Here is a 22082-nt window from a genome sequence, read left to right as displayed (position 1 = left end):
GCCCGTCCCTGCTGCGAGTCGGCTCTATTTGTTCCTCTTACATTCTTCATGGAATAGTTTGGTCTCGCCGTGGATATACACCGACTGGCTGCGCGCGCCCCGAGAGGGATTAAGAATATCTTTCGGCTCTCGTCGGACGTTCCGAGGCGAATCGGCGCGAACGGTCCGCGGCTGCATTAGTCCCAGGGTGCACTCCCCCTCGAGTGAAGCACCACTGTGGGCCGTTTGATAGACGAGTACGACCGTGACGACCCCTGAACTCGGAAGCGTTCTCGGGGAACAAGCGAGAGGCTGCGTCCAGAGAAAACTACTTGAATCGTAAAATTCCTCCGAGATAAGACAACGATGGTATGGGATACCTTAAACATGAGAGATTTAGATAGGAGAAATCGATGCGCTCGGTGAACTTACGAATAAGTACTTTGTGAATTGGAATACGCTTCCCTCGGACACCAACGCGCGTTATCTGAAGCGAGAGATTTGTCCGAGAATAGCCGCAGGGAGATCCGATTGTTGGACCTACGCGATATTTTATCGCCCCATTCAGACTGGTTGATTGCGGAAACAAAGAGAAATATTTTTGCTTTTGTATCACCTGAATCGTACAAGTCGATAATGAATTGATACAGGAAATGTAATTTGAGAGCACGCGATGTATTCGGAAAAAAAATAAGCCGTAAAAAGATCGAAATGTATCGACGGATGATTTCTTAATAATTAAAATAACAAATTATTGTAAAACATTAAAGAACAGTTTCTGAATGTACGTGTGTTTTCGTTCATGTATTTAAAATGTTGAAAATATATAACTTCAATATTTTAAAATAGGGAATTTCAACAGGAACTGGTGTTGATACTAATAAATTTTTCTCCGTTGTCAAATGTAAAATACTTATTTAATAATACCTGAAGCAAATATATATAAATTTATGTTACATCCATTTGTGTTTGTGTGTCACAAATAAACATAAATAAATCCGCCAATTTCTCTTGCGCGGTATTTTATCAACAATTCTAATCGGTCGCGTGGTAGTTTTATCGAAACTATCGTCATGTTACAAGCGCGAATAAACAGTCGATTCAACGCACTAATTTTGGCACAACTCTGCAGCAATACTTTCGCGTAAACGTTGCTTTGGCTCGATCCGGGCGCGATTTGGCTTCCTCCCTTCCACGGAAATACCATCCGAATGGTACGCAACGCGCGATTGTTCTAACAAGGGTTTATTCATGCACGTACGGTGTTGAAAGTAAGGACACTTCTCGTTCTCGAGGCTGACAAGCCCGAGTCTTGTACGCATGAATTGCACTAATTTCTGACGCGTATTTCCTCCGCTATTGTGATGCAGGCACACAATTTCTCAGCCGAGAGACCCCAGGCGACTCGTTTCGCGCCTGGCGGAAACTCCCTTACGCAATCACTCCGGCAAAGACACGCGTGTGCGCGAACACTATTTCTCATACAATCGACAAAAAGAAAGGACACACTTTAATCTTCGTTCTCGACAAACACATAACACTTATATCACAGATAATGGACGCCGCTACGCCTTGGCCGCGTTCGCGGCGACGGAATCCTGGTCGGGCTTGGTGGGCAGTGGCCTGTTCGCCATTTTGCTAGTGGACGCGGACGTTTGCTGAAGTTCCGACAGCTCCGAGTAGAGATGGGCGGTCGCGTCGGACGGCTCGGCGTATTCGCACAGCAGCGAATTCGGCCTCTTATTGTTACTCGTTTTGCCGGACGCGCCCAAGATACTCTCGCCGAAAGTCTTGAGGAAGTTCATCGGTCTGGCGGATTGGTTCCTGCAGCTCGAGTCCAGCTTTGGGCTCTGCGGTGGTCCGCGGTCGTCGGCACCGTAACCGAGGTCACGCGGAAGACGATCATTGCCGACAAGATGATCGTTCACCACGTCCGGCGGTAACGGTTGCGGCGCTCTACCGATCAGATTCTCGAGGATCGGTTGCGACAGCCGACTCGTGCTGGGCACCGTCTCGTCACCCGGCAACTCCGCGTACAGATGATTCTGATCGGTGGTGCGCTGATCGCGCGGTTGCGCGTACTCGGTGATGAGCGGTCTGGTACATATCCCGTTTGGCAGCAGCTTATCCAAGGACGGTGCTCTGGTACCAATGTTTACGGACGGTCTCGGTGCACCGCGGGGTCTTTTGGTCCTCGGCTGGATCACGTCGTACGCATTCTCCTCTCGATCGCCGGCCGGTTGTCGGTCGTTGTTATTGTTGCAACTCTCCTCCACTTTGATGAGATCGTACAAATGTTCGATCATGTCCCTCGCCTGACTGTGATTGTCAGGGTCGTTCAGTCGTTCTTGGAGATCCCTCAGATACTCCTCCGTCAGCTCCTCCGGTAACGTCTGCGTGGCCTTGTTCTCCGTGTAGGAGTAAATGTCACCTTCCTCGTCGTCGTCCTCCGTACCTTCCGCCTGCGTGTCCATTTCGAGAATCCTGGTCTCCGCTTGGAGACCGGCGTACTCGTGAACGCTCAGCCTCGATATCGATCTGGCGGACGTCGCGGCGGTCATGCCGTTGCTGGACGACAGCCAGTTTGACAGATTTATCAGCGAACCGGATGTCAGTTTGGGGCACACGCCGCGACGGCGCATATAGAGAATTCCCGAGGCTAAGATCACGACGACGATGACGACGACCGCCACGACGCAAACGATGACGATGATCCTCTTCTCGCGTTCCAGCTGCTCCGACTCGCTCATCTCTATGTCGAAGAATCCCTTCTGCCTTGGATAGATGTGAGGACCGACGCTGGGTGGACTAACGCTCGGCTCCGGCTTCGACGACGGCTTCTTGCAATGGACGTGATGATCCCCCGGCGTGCATATAAGCTGCGTGTAGTTCCGCATAGCCATGTGGTCCTCGGGCAGACTCAAGCATTTTTTCAGAAAATTGTCGGCTTTGCAGTAGCTGGAGTCCATCATCCACGTGACCGAGCTGTTGCGGCCCGTCACTTCGCGCACCCAGTTTTCGAGATTGCAACTGCATTGCTCGTTAAATATATTTTTGCCGACTCGCGCAGAGTTCACGCTCTGCGAGATCGCCGTGAACTTTAGGGATCCCGGCCGTGCCTTCTGTATGTTATTGCCCGTAAAGGAAAATTCGAAGTTGAGCGCCGAAGTGGCACTAACCTCCGCTCTAATCGCGTCGTCCTCTAGATCGACAAAGACATTCTCGTCGATCGCTATGTGATTCCATTGATGCAGCACAATCGCGCCCTTTTTCAGGTGCTCGAATTTGTTGTTGTTGAAAGTGACGGTTGCGGCCGATGTGTTGATGGCACCAGTATCCACCTCGGACAAACTAAATAGAGATACAATAGAATAAAAAAGATTAAAACGTGTGTTAATAGCGGCTAAAAAATATTAAGTAATTGAGGAATTTAACGTAATAAAAATTGAACAATATTGAAAAATTAATTCAGAAATACGATTGAATATGAAAAATATTCTGCTTTTCAAGAAAAAAATGTTCACGATTTTTTATTTCATTTTCTATAAATTTCTGCTAGCAAGAATGAATTTCGCAGTAAGGATTAGCAAAATAACTTTAACGTTGACAACCTGCAATACTGGATCGTGAGATTATCATGTCCGGCTCTGAAGGCTCCCGTGTTGATATTTTTAACTTGCACATCGGTAAACTTGAGGCTTTGGATAAGCGCCCTGTCGCTGAAAGCGCCGGACTGAATCTCCTGGATAGTCCCGTTGCTAATAATCACGCTGAAGATGGTCATGGCACAAAAGGCGTCCTTGCGTATGACTCTCATTGAGATGTCGTCCATGCGAATTTCCGCGACTGCCGAAGGAAAGACCGCCTTAGGCAATTCCGCGATCCTCACATTATGGAATATAATCTGTATAAGAGAAAATTCGTACGAAACTTGTTATATTATTATATTTTCCTTAGCTGCTTTAAAAATATTATCAGCAGACTTTTAGATTTAATTAAGCGACAATTCATGTCGATTCAAATTGATACGTATCGCTCTGACAATGAGCCCTATTTAGTGGCATTCAAAATGGAACATTACGAATATTATTATAATTTATTCATATTGACGTGTTATCCGATATCCGAAATGAATAGCATAATGTAACTGGGATACCGAATATCATGTAGATACATCAATATCAATATCAGTTGTAATTTTTAAGATAAAATGGATGTAGATACGCGAGCATTGTTGAACAGCTTGTAATAGCGATACGCGAGATAATTTGCGAGATAATCCGACCTTGGTCGCTGGTCCATGTCGCCCGGATTGAGGCGCATCGAACTTGAAGGCGTTGCTGGAGAGCTCCATGGACCTTACATTCTTCACGTGGAGCCAGAGCAGCCACGAGAATGCGTTTGGTTTTATCTCCACGGATTCGCATTGCTCTATCGAGACGCTCAGCGTACCGCGTGTATTCCGGAAGGCGTGGCTCTCCAGGAACACGCTACCGCACTTCGTCACCTCGAGATGCAAGTTGGGTGCGCTGAGATTCTGAAAGGCCTCGCTTTTGGCGATCACGCTGTTGATCTCGTGTACGCGTACGCGTTTCAGGGGCGTGCCCCCGTCGAACGCGCCCGTTTGTATTCTCAGTTCTCGGCAGTAAGAGACCTCGAGCTCCGTTGCGTCCGGCGGAATGGTTCCTTGCAGCAGCTCCACATTCTAGAATGAAAAAGGAAACGAAAGATAAAACATTACGCCTTATCGAGCCTCATATTGTTTGCGATTTACGGGCTACACGTTAGCAGAATGCAATTAAAGAAAATTGCAGCGCTGCACGGCATCGATATTTTGCCAAGGCCGTGTGCCTCGTCATTCGCCTTCTCTATCCAGATTTACATCTCGGTTGCGTAATACGTATCATAACAAGGCGACTGACTAAGATCGTTTTCTGGAAGCGTAAAAACGCATATATGCTTCCTTTCTTAAGGCTTTGCATGATTTATGGTAGTGTGTAGGATTATTGCGCTATCAAAAACTTCAATCTTGTATTTTAAGCTAGCATAGCGTGGAACAAAGAAAATGGTTTTAAATGTTAAAATTTACAGCGATATCTGCAAATTGGTTAAGTATTTTAGAAATTAATGCGTTGCAAGAGTAGCATTTTGTAATGAAATTTTAATTAATTTAGTAGATTGATTCTCGTCGATTGAGTCTCATAAGTAACTAAAAGGAGAAATTTTGTTCACAGTTCCAAGGATGATTAGATTAATATTCAAATAAATTGCGAAATATTAATTTATCCTCATTAAATATATGTAACATTTTCATTTGATTCGAAATGTTTCCACTGATTTCTGCGTGGTCTTCGACTTCCTGGTGGTTATTTATAGATTTATCTCTAAACGCCAGTTTGTCGATATATTCCACTGAGCTATCATCTGTGGCACTCGGACTTCTTAACATCTCTTTTAGTTTCTCCCGATGTTATGTATCTCGATGCCAGAAAGGTGGATTGTGATAAGCTTGCTAAGAAGAGATATTCTGTACATTCTCAACCACCTTTGTGCGGCTGCGAAACAGCTGTGCGCCGCTGAAAATCGTTGAAAAATACAGGACGGGGAAATATTCAGCAGCCAGTCCGCGAACGATAATCCGAATATTGTAGCCATTCGCAAATCTGACTTCGAAAAATCCGATCCTCGTGAGATATGAATTTTCGACGATTCATAAATAAATACATTGAATAAACATCAGCGCTATTTCGATTTTTTGTTCGCCGAAATCGGGGGGAGATATCCTTTCTCGCGCTTATTAGAAATTATTTATTCGGTTCTATTTTCAGACCAGAGCTTTGTTTACCGTGATGCACGTGAGCGCATCCGGCTCCTCCCAGCAACTAAACTTTGATCCACCCGACAACTAAATCCGTTATCTGGAGATATTTTCGTCGCTGAGATATCACAACGCGCTGTTTAGAGAGGGCGCGTGTTAAACATACTCAGAAAATACGGCGACATGTTAAGTAATCTTTTAACTGCGCGATAACTTGATTCATTATAACGTCTTTTGTGAGCTATAGAAAAAGAGGAATGCGACGACGGATGTTGAGGTGCAAACATTCGATTGAATTATCTTGTACGTGCCGCCACGCGCGAGCACGGGATAATCGTCGACTAATAGACAACTTTTCTTCATTTATGACTATTATTCATTCACTTTTTTTGACATCATCAAAGACTTGATACAGAAAAGGACTACATTATTCTAAAAATTATCTCCTCGTTGAGGGAGAAAATTGTCACGACTAATAGAACCGTGAAAAATCGTGGGCGCCATTCGTTTGACATTTATCTGTTCTCGCTCTAAACACAATTTTTCATCTCCGCGTAATAAAATTTCCGTGAGTTACCGAAACGGACGGAATTATTACTCTCTTCCCGTTTGGATCTCTTCCAGACTCGGATGCGCGCGCGCGCACGATGTTTACTTTCCATAGAAAATTATTTTTCCGCGCATCCTGGTTTATTTTCGCGTTCGACTTCGGTCCATGCGAAAAAAAAACTCAGACAGACACGTAGACATCGCATAATGCGGCGCCCAGGCCTGTGCTGGTTCCTTCAAAGCACCGGAAAATCGTTTCAAGAGTTCATTAGAACACCGATGAGTCATGCCACTGTTCGCGTTCGTCGCGCCGAGTAATGCGTGCGGTTCGACTTTCGCATCCCGTCTCCCGGTTACACCACGGGTAACACGAGGCTCCGGTTTATTCTTTCTTGTTTTGTCATATCGCATCGCCCTGGTCGATCCGCCATAATTCGCGGTTCGGTTTCAACCGACGAGTAGTCACCCTTGAACGCTTCCTGTCGGAAAAGAGAAAGAAAGAAAAATACGTTCTTCCCCATCGATATCCCGTCGTAGGTATATCTTGTTAATGTAAATGTCGAAGCGGAGTGAGATGAAATGTATCGCGATTACGAGCGCACAGGAGGGGAGGAGGGGGGGAGGAGGTGCAGCTATGCCAGACGATCTCGTTGGATCACGATGACTGCAGCTTCATTACGATTCAGACTATCCGGACAGGTACGATCTCCGATAATATTGGATTCAGTTTCACGACAGCATCCGATAACGCGTATCTACGTAAATCTCAGAAACACTGGGCATAACCGCGAGATCCGGTTGAAATCAATTTGTTGCATGTGAGATGTGTATTATTAATTTACTTACTTCTGATATATTTGATCGTGACCAATTGATTTTACTGAAAATTTTAATAATGTACGATTTCACTTTCTTTTAGACTTATTTATGAAATTGTATTATTTTCCGACATTGCATTAGCCGCAATGCGTCACGAATTTGCCAGTAAATCCCTCGTACCACGAGATATACGCTGCCCTTGTTGATAATACCGCGGACAAAGTAAAGTGCAGCGGCGCCGGAGTGGCGGTAGTTCGTTCTTAATTAAAAATATGCGCGACTTCCTTGCAACTCAGCGTGAAAGTTCCACGCGGATAGAGTTAATTAATGAAATAGAAGCACGGGAAAAACCGCGTCAAGTATATAAAAGCATAGCTGATGCTCCTTGCGCGCGCTCGGATCAGATTTTGCTTTCATTGTGTATCACTGGTTACTTTGGATGCGTCGTGCTCGTCGTGTGAAACAGCTGTTGCAGTCGACGTGGTTCTTCGGAATTGAGTGGAACGCGGTCAGGTGCGGCGGAGGGAGGCGCGCGAACGCTATACGACATACATAAGTCGGAAAATGCATCTCTCTCTTTCTCTCTTTTCTCTCTGTCTATCTGTCTGTCTCTCTCTTCCTTCTCGATGAATGACTAAGACTGCTCCTGGAAAGTCGTACCATTTCGTACGACCGATGTGACTCAAGGGTCGGGACGCGCGGATAACGCCGGTTATTTTTGCGTTGCAAGCCTCGGGCACACACAAAGAGCATCTCTCTCTCTCTCTCTCTTTCTCTCTCTCCCGAGGCCGCGCGCGAGTTACGAACGACGTTAAAACGCCGGTGCGAATTAATTTCGCGGTACCGGGAACGAGGGATCGCGCGCTGGCCCGCAGCCATCGTAGCATTTTCTATCGCCGCGATATGTTCTAGGTGGCGGTTTAATTCTCATATCCGCCCGCGCACGTTCGTCCACACGTTGCGGTATAATTGACGGGCTAACAAGAGCCGTTTGTGCTATTGAATATGGAGAACATATTGTAAGATCAATTCGTGTCAATTAACATGTCAAAATGTTTGTCGGGTTTCAGTTGTTATGGGCGATTTTTCATTCGCTCTAGATTATTCTTGGGAAAATGGTCGTTCACGGTTGGGTTATGCCACAAAAGAAATATATATATGGGAAACGTTTCGAGCTCTCGAAAAATTTTCTGCCAGATGGAGTTATTCGAGAACGGTTACTCAATTTGTTTCGACTCGCCCTGAAACTTTGGAGCAGATATTTTTTTTTAATATCGCCGCTTCGCCTCGTTTTACCTTCGTACCGCAACGGAGCGTGTCGAATCGTTTCCGTTATCGTTTCGGTTTATGCCGGTTCCATATGTTCGGCAGAGAAACTTTCGTGAGAGGAAAACTCGCTTCCCCCGAGTTCCGGCATTTTCACGATACATTTGACGCTAACAATAAATGCGTGGCATTGCGATTCCTATAGCAATACCTGTGCAACATGTAGATCTGTTTGAACACAAGAATCAGCCATTTAACCTTTTATTTAAGACTGACGTGCAATATTTTTCTGTATAATTCGTGCAAGTAAATCAATATGAATGTCGAAGATTTTTCTTCTATTTTGCGACAAAGAGAACACGGTAATTAATGTCGCGCTATTTGATCGGCTATCCAAACAACAGGCAATATTGCAGCGGAAACAAGCTAATATCGAGAGAGCGTTGCTTTCTGGTGAGAAAGCACTGCAACGCTGGATCGCAACGCGGAGATTGCAGTACATACATATACCGTTAGCTGAAGAGAATCTCAAGAAAGCTGACTGTCTAGAATATCGATGAATCGCAAGGGTCACATCGTCGGCGCGGCGCACGCGAGGAAACATTATTTCGACTTATACAACGCGACCGGCGCTCGGAATGCATCGGAGCGGAAATAAAGGGAGCAGACCACTTTAGCTGGATTGCGCGAATGCTGTCGGATCGTGGTTCTGTGGCAACCGACTTCGTCCTGCCGGGCATCGAGAGAACTCGATAGTTTTGGCCGGACGCCACGTTCATGGCGAACAGAAACGACCGCAAAAACTCTGCTTATTATAATGGTTTCATAAAGTGGCTTCACATTGTAATAGAGATTTATGCCGATGTTGAAATATTTTCGCACGCGTTAATCTTGCCACCGTGGACGCGAGAAGAAATGATGCTGAAAGTTTTCGCATGTTAATTTTTTGCGATTAATTAATTTTAATTTATTTTTAACTTATTTCTTGTTTTGTCAATGTAATTTTATGCGAAAAATTAATGTGTGTTGGTTGAAAAATTTTACAAAGTTTCCAGATGAGCTGGAATATTTTATCATTTTATTTTAGCTACGATTTTAGTTACACACTCACATTTATATATGATTACAGTCAGTGATAAAACAAGATAAAACTACACACATCCGCGTAAGTTGTTGAGCAACCGTTACACGATTATTGTTCGGAAACCACAAGTCTGCCGAGGATCGGTCGTTATATCTGAAAAAGTGTACACGACCCAAACACGTGAGCGATATGTTGGCAAACATACACCAGATTCTTTCCGAAATACAACTCGATAACACAAATGATATATTTGAACGTAACGACGGAATAAGTAACTTTTAGAAATTCACCTACACAGACTTATTTTTATGCTAATTATAATCTTGCGTTTCTTACCATTTCGAATGGAAACTATGCGGAGGATTGCAAAACTTTATACTAAATTCATCTCGACAAAGAAACATACAGAGGGATTAATTTAAATCGTTTATAATAAATTGAAATTCGTCAGATTCTTCAAATTTCATACTTATATCCGATTCCTAAGAGAATTGTTTTCTTATTGAAAATAAAAATAAAAATACAATCGCGAATCTTTCCAATTTACATTACGGTTAAACGGTATTACAATGTCCGATTCGATCTCATTTCAAAAATTATGGAGAAAGGTAGTAAGAGAGCTATAATTAAGTACATTATGGTCGACATGACGGACGAATAAAAATAAAATGCGAGGAACGCGAAGTTATACGTAAGATGAATTATGTGTAAAAATAAACGAGCGCCTATCTATTAAATTTCTCCGCGCGTGGCCTTCGGCAGAGTCCCTCTACTATTATCGAGTACAACCGACCCCCAAATTATGCGATGAGAAGCGCACCAGCGTTGAATGGATAAATAATTAAGCAGCTTGGAAGTACGTGTCGCGCATGTCGATTTCGCGCATGTTGAATTTAAGCGGCAGCCAAGTCACGTACATCAAAGATCCGCCGTTTGAATTGGAATCGACGAGAGATATTTGACGGGCCGTACATCAACGGGCGGCGTATTAACTTCTAGCAGAAGCGCTAATCGAAACGCAGATGACGTTCCCACCGCGTACGTCGTCGCCGCGACAATTCTCGTCATCCATGACGTGTAAATCCGTTTATCGAGGTGCCGAGGGATGATCGTCGCGAGATGAATGAACCGGATAAGTGGTAGCTGAAGGAGGCCGAGGAAGTCTATATGGAAGGCACCAAGTTTCCGTTTTCGTCGAAGTTGTGCCGCTGGCTAATTGGCGCACAGTTGGGAAACAGCCCGGCTGTCTCCGAGGTATAAAAATAACCCAATTCACTGTGTCTAGTTCTAGTTCGAGGTGAACGAGAGGAGGACAATCGAGTTATTCTAAACTCCGGCATGGGAGAGAGATCCCTCAGGCGCCGCCGTCTACTCTCTTCGTCGAAATTAACCGCCCCCGGTCGTAATGAGTCTCTTCTTCAATTTAAAAAACTGGAGAATGGGTCGCCGCGTTCTTAATAGGTCGACTGAGAACGACGTTATTCGCGCTTTCAAATGTGAAATTAACTTTAAACTGTATAGAGCACGAAATTAGAACAGTTTCGAAAATAAGAGTTTACTCTGGAAATAAAGTATTACATTATATCCGATATGGTCATTGATACATTGCAGATAATTTTACGCAATGAGGCTAAATATTTAATAGCGTATTCGTCGACATAACGAAATAATAATTACACATTTCTCTTGCATCCTCTAATGGCGACTGTTAAACAATTCCGATTTAATTACCTGCGACTCGTTAGCGCGTTATTATCAGATTTAAATATTATATTTGGCAATCGTCATTGCGACGATAAATTTGCTAGACTTTTGAAAAATTTACGTTATTCACATAATTCCTAATGGAGCCACCGAATTTATTTTAAATTACTGAAAAATATACTCGGGATTAGTGACAGAAAGACAAAAATTGACTGCAAATAAATTTTTATTGCGAATCGAATGAAAAACAAAACTATTTGTTTCTGTTTATGCTGCTATTTAAATATATTTTGTATCCGATGTTCAATTTGGCATAAATGTGATCAAATATGCATAATGATATCAACGATATATCCCGCGTGCCAGTTAATTTCTATCTTTTTGAACGGCGTTATCGTGCGTTATCGTGTAAATATTCAATAGCGTTTTGCCGCGCCATAAAGCAACGAGCAAACGCCCAAATGGGTTTGGCGCTTCGTACAAAACGTGGTACCAGACGCAAAGTTCTCTACCGAGGAGAACTGTGATATCTCGTTCTTGCGAAATTCGCGACGTTTTCGAAGCGGGGCACTACGGCGATCGCCGTAGAATGCCTGGAAGTTAATTCGCGGAATGGCGATGCACCCGCTGACACTTGCCTTCTCTCGCCGCGCGCTTCGCACGGGATGAAATTACTACTCGCCCTCGCATATGCGGCCACGGTAGGATATGCCTGCCTTTGCACGACATGCGAGCGAGCGAGCGAGCGAGCCATTATTTCGCCGCGCCGCCGCGCCGGGGGCCTCGGCCGGGTCGCGTCAAGGGATAATTCGGTTAATTGCAGCAGCACACCGGGTACTGGGATGGCCTGCGATCTGCTAAGTGCGACGTGCTAGCCGCGCGCAGCAATCGCTCCCGTTTCATTTCTATCGCTTTAATCTCCCGCGATCTATATCTCCTGTATCTCCGTTTTTTCGCTACGTCGAATCTAGAGGACATTTTATCGATCGCGAACTCTGTACGAACCATGATTCCCGAAGGAGGCGAAGTAAGCTCCTTCTTACTGCAAATAATTAAGTTAATAAATATATAAGACATACTGAAGAGATTAAAGAACAGTCAATAGACAAGATGATATTACGGGTCAGTAAAGAAATAAAAGTTCGAACAGTTAATTATATAGGAACAGTGTAATACCTTGAATTTTTGCTTCTACAAAATTATAGAAAATTTTATTTTATTTATAATAAAATACTATTTTGGGCATCTTTAATTTCTTTATCAAGCCAGAGAAGAGGAAATTTCTTATGCTACTCTTCCGTTCGACGCGACAGTCCGGCGTTATATGCCGATTGAGCGAAGAGATTTAATTCGATACCGCGTGCGTTCTTTCAAGTGTAAAATCTTCTATTAGGACAATGACATTCTATAGATTTAAACGCGCAGCAAGACTGGGAGGCCATTTCTAACGTTAACCCGATCACCCTCGCGCGCGCAGTTATTGGAATGTCCGGATTATGCCGCTACCGTTTCCGAACGCAACGCGGAAGACACACGGCGAATGATCCGGATCGAGCGAGCATGAACGTTGCAACGCGCGTATTCACGCGATTGTCAGCCTCACTGCCATATATACACATACGCGTATAACATATACACAAGGATGTATTCGTAGATATAGGCGAGGCACTTTGCACGTGTGACTAATCGCGATAATTCGTGAGAGCTCGCGAGAGGAGAGGGGGTGTGTTAGAGAGCAAGAGAGAGTTATCGTTGCGAATGAACGAAGCAGGATGTCGAGCTATATCTACGCCCCCGGAGCAAATTCTCCAGACAAAGCCGGCGAGCCGCAATCGGCTCTCGGATGCGCGCGTGCATGTATTGTGTGCAGCGGCGAGCCGTCCTAAAATAATTTATCGTTAGGATTGCGCGAGCCCCGCGAGGGGGGCCGCGAGTGATAATGGCGCGTTCCGCGATCGAGAGATCGCGCGCCGGATCTTCTCTCTCCCTCCCGCGGCGAGCCCGGATTTTATTGGGTTATCGAAGTTATCGCGGCCGGTAGTGTGTCGGCGAGAGAGAACGCGGCTCCGAGATTCACGAGTACGATAAAAGATTACTCGCTCTCGCTTCTCTCCCTCCGTAGGTGCGGCCCAGCGAAGCTGGGAAATTGTTTTCGAATCGACGCTCGCGGCTACACGCTCGCCGATTTTAATTGTGAAATATTGCGCTGGAGAGCACGAAGGCAGGTCGAAATTGCAAACAGGAAACTGTGATGACTTACGGATGGCTATCGTCGAATTTCCACGTGGAAATGTTTCCTTCAATTAATCGCTATCGACCATAACTGATTGATTGACCAATAGATACGCTGATAGAGGCCCAATTATTGCAAACAAATTTTTTGCTAATACTATTCAGATATTTTGTGAAGATATTGAATAATTTCCTGTAAGCTTGCATTGCAATACGAGTCAATCAATGTTCAATTGGCACACGAATATAAGCTGTTCTACTTTGGAAACTGTCGCTATAACTTTACGTCTTTGGCATTAACATAATACAAATGCCACCGAGGCCTTCAGATGCAAATAAACTGTTGCTTATAGATTCGTAACTATCTTACTTATTTATGCATCCTGGCCATGTATATTTCTAGTCGACCGCTACCTTCCTACTTTGTGCCGTACAGTATAAATTCTAATACACACACCCACGTTGCTCGCTAACAAATACCATTTTCTATTCGTTTACACGAGGGTCGGAAACTCGTAGACGTCGATTTACGTAAGATTATCCCAAACACTTCTCGGCTCCCGCTGATGCAAACCAAACCCGCATCATCTACGCTCTCTCGCGTTGACGCCTCGAGCGGGGAGAGAGAGAGATACGTCGTGAACCGGAGTGTAATTCGTTGAAAGGGCCTATTGTGAATAAATTGAGCCGAGACGAGGATCGGCCCGGCGTTCCATCGCGGCGCGGTTTTGTCCGCACGAAATTCCCATCGCGCGATGCCCTTACCCCTGCTATACCCCCGGGCCCTAGGCAACCACGTAAGCCGTCAATTTATTAATCCACCGGCAGCTGAAGTAGAAGTACGGGGCGCATGAAAGGACCGGCGAGGAGGTGCGACCGTCCTTGAGGATGAGGCGCTCATTGTTACGCATTGTCCCCGCCGATGTCGATGTCGTAAAATTCGACGCGTTTTACCTCCTGCTCCCTCGTTTTTGAAGACTCTGGCTCTGTTTCCCCGGATTCCCCAACGATAATTACATACACACAAGCGCAAGTTGTGTCATTTCTATATAGCGGGGTCGTCGAACGTGCGCGCGGACGTATATGTATATATACATGCGCGCGTATCTGGTGGCATCGTTTCCGTCCTAAGTGCCGTTATCGTTCTCGTGCGATTTCGCGCGACGTGTTATTTTCCAGTTCCGATTGTTAGGTTTATTTGCTCCACTCGAGATGATTACGGTGGCGAGAGAAAGAGAGGGTGATGGAGGTGGAGAGAGACGCAGGAGAATAGAGAGAAAGAGAGTGAGAGGGGCGACGTTGCTAGACCGTTGCAGAAAGGGCCAGCAGCGGAGATGCATGCAACCGCGGTTTAATCGGCGGCGCATTGTTTTCGCCGGTTTGCATTAACAGATTCAGCCGCCTCCCCGACCATAATCGCGCGATCGGCTTGTAATCGAGTTAGTCGGGAAAAGCCGCCGCTTATTAACGGGTCCGTGAGTGTTAAATCGCACGTCTAAACTGCCGCCACGCCGAAATTGTTTCGGAACAGTGGCCAGCACGTGGTGCGCCAACGTTAATTGTTGTTTCCACGTGTAATTTCGGGTCGACGACCACCGGATAACAGTGCCGCGGAGCGTTCGAATTAAATCTTGGCGTTAGCGCAACGCGATGCACTTGAAGATGAAGCCCTGAAATCAGCTGCGTGGAAAATCATTATCGGCGCAGAATTCGCGATCAATCGATTGGTCTCTCATCTAATTTATGTGTCCTTTTTTTAATGCTGCTCAACATCTCAACATCTCATTTTCTAAATTATTAAGGAATTCTAATTATAAAAGGAAACGAAAGAAAGTTCTCTTTAAAAATATTTGATTGAAACGAAGTGAAAAATTAATTACATTACTGCAGTTAAACTTACACGACGACGGTGAAATAGATTTCAAGTTTTCGAACGGGTGGGCCACAAAATTCGTGAAACAGCGAGGTCGGACAATGCATACCTCTACTTTGGTCGTAATGGACCCTCCGACCGGAAATTGCATGCGCCGGAAATCGCCTAGGTTCAACCGAATGCGTGAGGACGAATGCGAGGGATCCCTATCGGGTCGATCTACTCGTGCAAAGTGCCAAGCAAGTTGGCTATTGTCGGAAATCTTTCCACATATCTAAGTCGCGCGAGGGTCATTGCGAGGAATTGCCTCGGTAAGTCGTAATCGGATTTAATGACGCGATGTAACACGCCGATGCATCGCTAAGTAGACGTTGCTGTAATATTTCAATTGAGTTTCTAGAAACATGCTAAACAAATTTATTTCGAACTCAGGTATAGAATGCTGGTTTTAAGTTACGATAAAAATACGAGAGATAAAAGCGGTAAAGATAAGCAAAAGTAAATATCTATATGAAACACGCAATAACTTCGTATTCTTTTTTTTTTTACTAAACATAATTGTGTTCTAAGATAGACGGAGAATAGCCCGTGTATGAACTCATCCTTGCTTAGCTCAATCATTTTTTATTGACGGGATAAATGACCGCGAGAGAGGAAACGTCGCATTATTTCCCTCGCGAGGGAGATACCGCGCGAGGAACACACGCATTTCTGCACTCTTATGAAATCGCCGCTGATTTCAGATCGCGTTCGATCGCCGCTTGATTTGTCATTTCCGCCGATCCAAATTAGAGTGTCCTTGCCTCGATACGAGTGAACTTGCACACGAGCTGGCAAGGAGTATGCCGGCCAGTTACCACGCGGCGATGCTGGCTGCACGGTAAATGGAATTAATGGCGTTGGAATGATAAGTGACGCCGTGGCTGAATCTGATTTGATTACCAAGTATTTGCCGTCCGGTAGTATAATAGTGACCTAACGCTGCCAATTGTTGTTTCTGTAGACACCGTTCAGCAAGCAAAACGAACTTGTCACGACTCGTTTGGTCAATGCTCTCGCTTCCCGATTACATCATCCTTGAAAACTAAATGTGTTTCTAGAGATCCCTCGTAAAAAAAAATCCAATGGTTCTCGGGCATCGCATTTCTAAGTGTGTTTTTAGAGGTCCTTCTATAAAAAAAAACCCAATAACTCTCGGGTATCGCGTTTATTGTTTCCAGGGTTGGGAAAGTTACTTTGTAAAAGTAATTAGTTACAGTTACAATTTTTGTCTCTCAAAAAGTAACTAGTTACCATCACAAGTTACTCTGAAAAGTAAAATGTTACAGTTATTCAAAAAGTAACGAATCGTTACTTTTCAATTACTTTTAATAAAACAACATTAGCATTATAAAAAAATACTGGTTTACATTTACATATTATATAATTTTACTTAAAAAAGAAAAGTAATGCGCATATTTAAATATGAGCATTTAAATATTTCGCATAATTACAATCAAAATTACGATTAGGTGATTGAAAGTGTTGCATAATTTTGATTCATGAAAGTGACGATTTGATATAAAGTAACTGTAAAAGTAACTATTAAATTAGGTACTAGTTACTTAAAAAATTTTAGTTAGGTTATAGTTACACATGGAAAGTAAATAACGAAGTTAAGTTACAGTTAATGAAAAAAAGTAACTGTAATTGTAACTTTGTTACAAGTAACGAGTTACTTCCCAACCCTGATTGTTTCATACTTAGGAATGGGATCGAGACACCATATTATCGACTTGATTCATCGACACCAGTCACTTTGCTGTCCGTCAATTGCTGAGGACACCGGGTACATGTTACTCTATACGTCACGCCTACGCTTAATATGATAGGCGTTTATCGAACGGATAAAAATCACTAGCAACGATCTAAAAATGACATTAAAACACATGCAAGAATCGTATCAATTACATTTTATTCAACCAAATTGACACGAATCTAAATATCTCCATCAAAGTATTGATTTTCAGATTTTAGATTCTTGAACGACGAAATATTTACGTATTGTTATATTTTTTACAATGTTTTGACAACGACATTTAGCAGTTTGCGTTAATCCGACACATGTTTATTGTCATCTTTAAATAATATTTAATAAATATTTCAAATGTATAGATCAATTTATATTTGCAGTTTCCAATTAGATCTAATTAATTATTTAATGAAGGAATTACAGAGAAAAAAATGTGTATAACATTTGTCGCCGATTATTCAGAGCTCGTTTAAAACGGAGCAATCTGAAGATCGTAATAGTGAATGGCGACTAAAGCAATGAAACGAAACAATTTAATAAGATCCTTAGACAGTGCGTCTGCAAGAGAGACCTGCAGTGCTGTGAATGCCCCTTAAAACTGGTTTCCGTTGCGTTTCTATGCGAGCGGTTGATTGTAGCGTAGATAGGGAATAGGCTTACTCCAGTTTGCGGTCAAGAAGCGTATTAAGAAATTCAATCTTCCTCTCCGACGAAAAATTCTGGATTATCAGCTCTGAATATTACGCGCAGTACTAAATGAAACATGTGTGATTTTCTTGTTACACACATCAAAACGCATTTATTTATATTTTTATATTACTTTTTGTATCAATCTGCATTTATTATATTCTTATGACGAGTCAAATAATATTCTTTGTATGAGATGCCTCCGCTTTAAAATATGAAACAGGAAAAATTGCAATTTTTAATATTATATAATATATCGCATGGGTTTTCTGCGCGAATAATGTTATCATTAATCTTTTGTGATAAAAGCAATTTTCTATGTCAGAAACTGGTATAATGTACCATCTTATTTAAAGATTTACGTCATAATGCATATCGTAAGATTTATGCGCGAAACTAAATCGAATTACGCACCGTAATGCGCAACGTATATCGCTGAAATTCTTGCAATATTCGGCGTTGCACGTAAATTCTTGCGATATTCGGTGTTGTCCGTATCAACTCAGATCTCCGTCTTAAAATTTCAAATCAACGAGATGCTACTCTACATTTCTCGTCTTACGGTGTTTGCACTTGAACAAGTTATCGCTACCGACAGCTGCGCGCATAGTTTTATCACGTTTTCTACCCAAAAGTCTCTCTCTTGTCGAAAACTTCGCGTGAATTACGAAGCGCGTAGCGTAATACTCCGTTGCATCGGTTGTGCTCGGGTTGTGCTTGGATGGTATCCAGCTGAGTGCAGCTGACAACGGCAAGTGGAGGGCTACGGTGGCTGCTGCATGTTGCGCCGCGCAGAAACGTGGCAAGTACAAGTTACAGCCTGTTTCGCAGGGACGGATTTAAGAGCGAAGTCCTACGTTCTTTCGTTCCTCAACGTTTCTATTGTATCATCAGAACAGTTTCATTTCTATTGTAAAGAACGTCACTCTGTTATAAATACAGCACCATTAATACTGGAATGCAAAAGAACATCCGGATGTTGCATTTATAATGGAAATATATATAGAAAGAACGAACATGTGAGTCTCTCGGAGTCCCAGAAATAATATCAGACGTTTCAACGTGTATGTCCTTTTCCTTTTATTACGAGCAAGCGAGATTTTATATTTAGCAACTGCATATTTCGTATGCATAAAGGTTTAAATTTGTAATGTCAGTTCGCAGCTATTTTGAACATTAGACCGCGCCGTTACAGGTCGACTTCAGCGGTATGCTTACGCATGTATGTACATACTTGCGTGCACTCGCACGTATCGAACGTGCGCGTGCGTGCATGCGATTCCCACCGTCTTCACGGGCCAATGATTTATATGCTAATCCCGCGTGGAAGGCGAATCCAAGTCTCCCAAGACTTCGACAAACTTTCACTGTCGTGCATTAACGATTCCACTTTTCAGAGTAGCGAACGCGACATGCCGAACGAAAATAAAACGATTTCGCGTAAACCGTAAATATATCGCGAAAAATCGCACGTCGTCGCGCATACCGCACGCGAAAAGCAATCCCGTTTTGATAACTTTAAAGCTACATATTCGCTTACGTAGCTTCGACGGCGATCTTCGATATTTCACGATACCAACGAATATCTCTAACGCGATAAGAATAAAACCCAGAATCGGTACTTTTATTCTTTAGCATTATCCAACTGTTATCGTATTTTATTACCTTTATTATCTTTTAGTTAGAAATGTATGAGCTGATGTAAAGGAGATAGAATTTATGTTCCCTCTGCAGGAATCGTATGCTGCCATTAAGCTCGTAAATTATCTTTCTTCAAAGAAATGTGATAAAAAAGAAGAGAATTACAGTAGATAATCTCGGTTTGATAGATGCCTTCCTGTCACTTTGATATTTTTTTTTTGAGTGTATCAACGCAAAATTACCCGTCCTCCCCCTCCCGCTTTCCCGACAGCGGCAACAAGTTAGAATATGTTCTTGCCTGTTCCTTGGAGAAGACGCATTTGATGTTAACCCAATGGTGCGCCTTGACGGTGCAGCTACAGCCAGCCATGGCGCATATCCCTGGATGATCGGCGGCCTCGACGGTGCACAGTAGGAACGCGAGATACCATAGGAACATCGAGCATACGATCGCACGATCACACTTAATAAGCCCATCCAGGGCGCTGAACACTCTTCGCTTGACACTCATTGCGACGATCCCCGGTCGAGCGGTTAGATCATCACCAGCCGATTCTGCGCCGATTCCTCGCCTCTCTCATAACGATCCGATCACTCGCGTTGCAGAACGACGCACTCGCGCGAAGCCGGAGATCGTTATCGACTCATTCCATCGATCGGAAGATACTGTGCTCGCAAGTATCATCCACTTTGTATTCTTTATCCGCTCGTGATTTCCTCCACCGATCGATTCCGGAAGGAGAGGGAGGCTCATCTCCTCCCCTTATCGATCCGTAACGATCGACATTCCGCGTGATAGGAACTGGCGGTCGACCGTTTTGGAGCGGACTGAGCGCGGTTCCGATACGCGCGCGGTTGGCTCGTTGTTTGAGGAAAACGAGCGAAGAGCAGGGAAGCGGTAGGAGTAACTTAGAATCCAGCTGACGCGATCATGACGGAGGTTGCTTTTAAACTGTTGTGGCCGGTGGCATGCACGATCGGTGTCTGCTCCCCACCATAGATCCATGTGGCTCGACTCGCCTTGCCAGTCTTGCCACTCGCTCTCTCCATCTCTTGCCGCGCCGTTCTCCCTCTTCGGCCTTCGGAAAGATGAACGCCAGGCCACGGACTCGTCATCGGGCCCGAGAATACGGGACGAACATCGGTGCCTTCTTCGAGGTCCGATCGGTCCGCTTGTACGCTTCACCAGGAGAACCGACGTCGAAGATTCGCGAGAGCGTGGTCGTCGATTTTTCGAACTCATCGGCCGACACCATCAGTACGCACCTGTAAAAGCGACCTTGACCAACTTACGATCCTCGGCTACGTCGATGACCCACGTTTACTACGGATGCTAATTGCGTAAACCATGTTCAGGGCTCGTCCTATCCTATAGTCCAATTGATACCGCTCTTATAAAAGATCAGAATGTAATTGTCGCGTAAATCTAATTGCTAAATATGAAAAATATTTTTCAGTCGCATTATGAAATCTTTAAGATATCAACTAGATTATTTTAAAGACTATTATAAAGAGACTAATATTCTCTTTCATAAAAGATTGAATGTAATTGTCATAAATCTAATTGTTATGTATGAAAAATATTTTTTAATCGCATTTCGAAATCTTTATATATATATACATATATAAGATATCAACTAAACTATTTTGAAGAAGAAAAATAATATTATCTGTTTGATATATTCTGATTAGGATATGTTATCTGTTTAATTGTAAGATATATCTGTTTAGGATATATTTAAATAAGATCTATTTAATTATTAGGAGATAATATTATCAATCCAAATAAACTATTTATCGATGAAAGTGTACACTTTCAGTATTTATGACACATGTGTCATTGTGCAGAAAGCATTGGACAGAAATATAGAATTTTCACTTCTGGAATGTTATCAAACTTACTATTTAACGGATTTCAAAGTTACTGAGAGAACTTTTGAATCTGATATGTGAACTTTCGTGAAGTTTCTTGAAAATTCCGAAACTTATAAGTTCCGCAAGTGAAATCGAGGGAGAACTGTTATCCACAGGGATACGAACCATCGCGCGGATTTTTGTGCGAGGGGGTGGGGGGAAGGGATTCGCGATTTTTCCGTGCTCCAACCGAAGCGCCGGTAATCTCCGCGATTACGCATTTCTTGTCGAGAGCGAGGGAAGAGATATGGCCGCGTGTGCGGCAAAAAGCGAGCGCGAGCCATCGACTCCGACGTATCGTCGTCGGTGCCGGAAATACGCGACGCGTGATGGTACCGTAAAAACGGAGACAACCCGGTCCGGAGGACGGTCGTCCGTTCGTCCTCGTATAGCTCCTACGTCTATAGCTCTTCAGCAGATAGCGTTTCCCTAAAACGTGCTACTGCCATCGTAGCTCTTTGCTTTATGAGCGGAAACTCGACTATTTAATTTCCCATGAGAAATTGCGCGTATTCCCTCGACTCCGCGTACACGTCCGACGTCGTCCATTCATTCATAACGCGTTCCTCAAACTCGGAGGAACGCGACGGCGGCGGCGGTAGCGACGTCGTCGTCCGCGAAGTGCCCATTTCCGAAATGGTCACGTACCGGCTGTATGTCACGCGGATACCGATCTTTAAAGCCGCACAGCTCCCGATCCTCCCGATCTCTCGCGTATTATGCC

At 43.9% G+C, this 22082-nt stretch overlaps 2 protein-coding genes across 2 annotated transcripts in view; one reads left to right on the top strand and one right to left on the bottom strand.

The window, feature by feature from the left end:
* LOC105455987 (E3 ubiquitin-protein ligase MYCBP2) overlaps window positions 1–22082 on the top strand; it is a 180610-nt gene that overhangs the window by 145429 nt on the left and 13099 nt on the right. The window lies entirely within an intron of this gene.
* LOC105455977 lies at window positions 682–20410 on the bottom strand. The gene is made up of 4 exons (XM_011699720.1): window positions 19743–20410; window positions 4265–4684; window positions 3591–3883; window positions 682–3330 (listed from the first exon to the last, which is right to left on the bottom strand). The coding sequence occupies exons 1-4, from the start codon at window positions 19953–19955 to the stop codon at window positions 1545–1547; spliced, it is 2712 nt and encodes a 903-aa protein (XP_011698022.1). The 5' UTR covers window positions 19956–20410; the 3' UTR covers window positions 682–1544.

Source organism: Wasmannia auropunctata, unplaced genomic scaffold (genome assembly GCF_000956235.1).
Source record: "Wasmannia auropunctata unplaced genomic scaffold, wasmannia.A_1.0 LD336106.1, whole genome shotgun sequence".
In the NCBI taxonomy this organism is placed as follows: Eukaryota; Metazoa; Arthropoda; class Insecta; order Hymenoptera; family Formicidae; genus Wasmannia; species Wasmannia auropunctata.
Note: the sequence above shows the minus strand (reverse complement) of the source record. Positions and strands in the feature narration are given on the sequence as shown.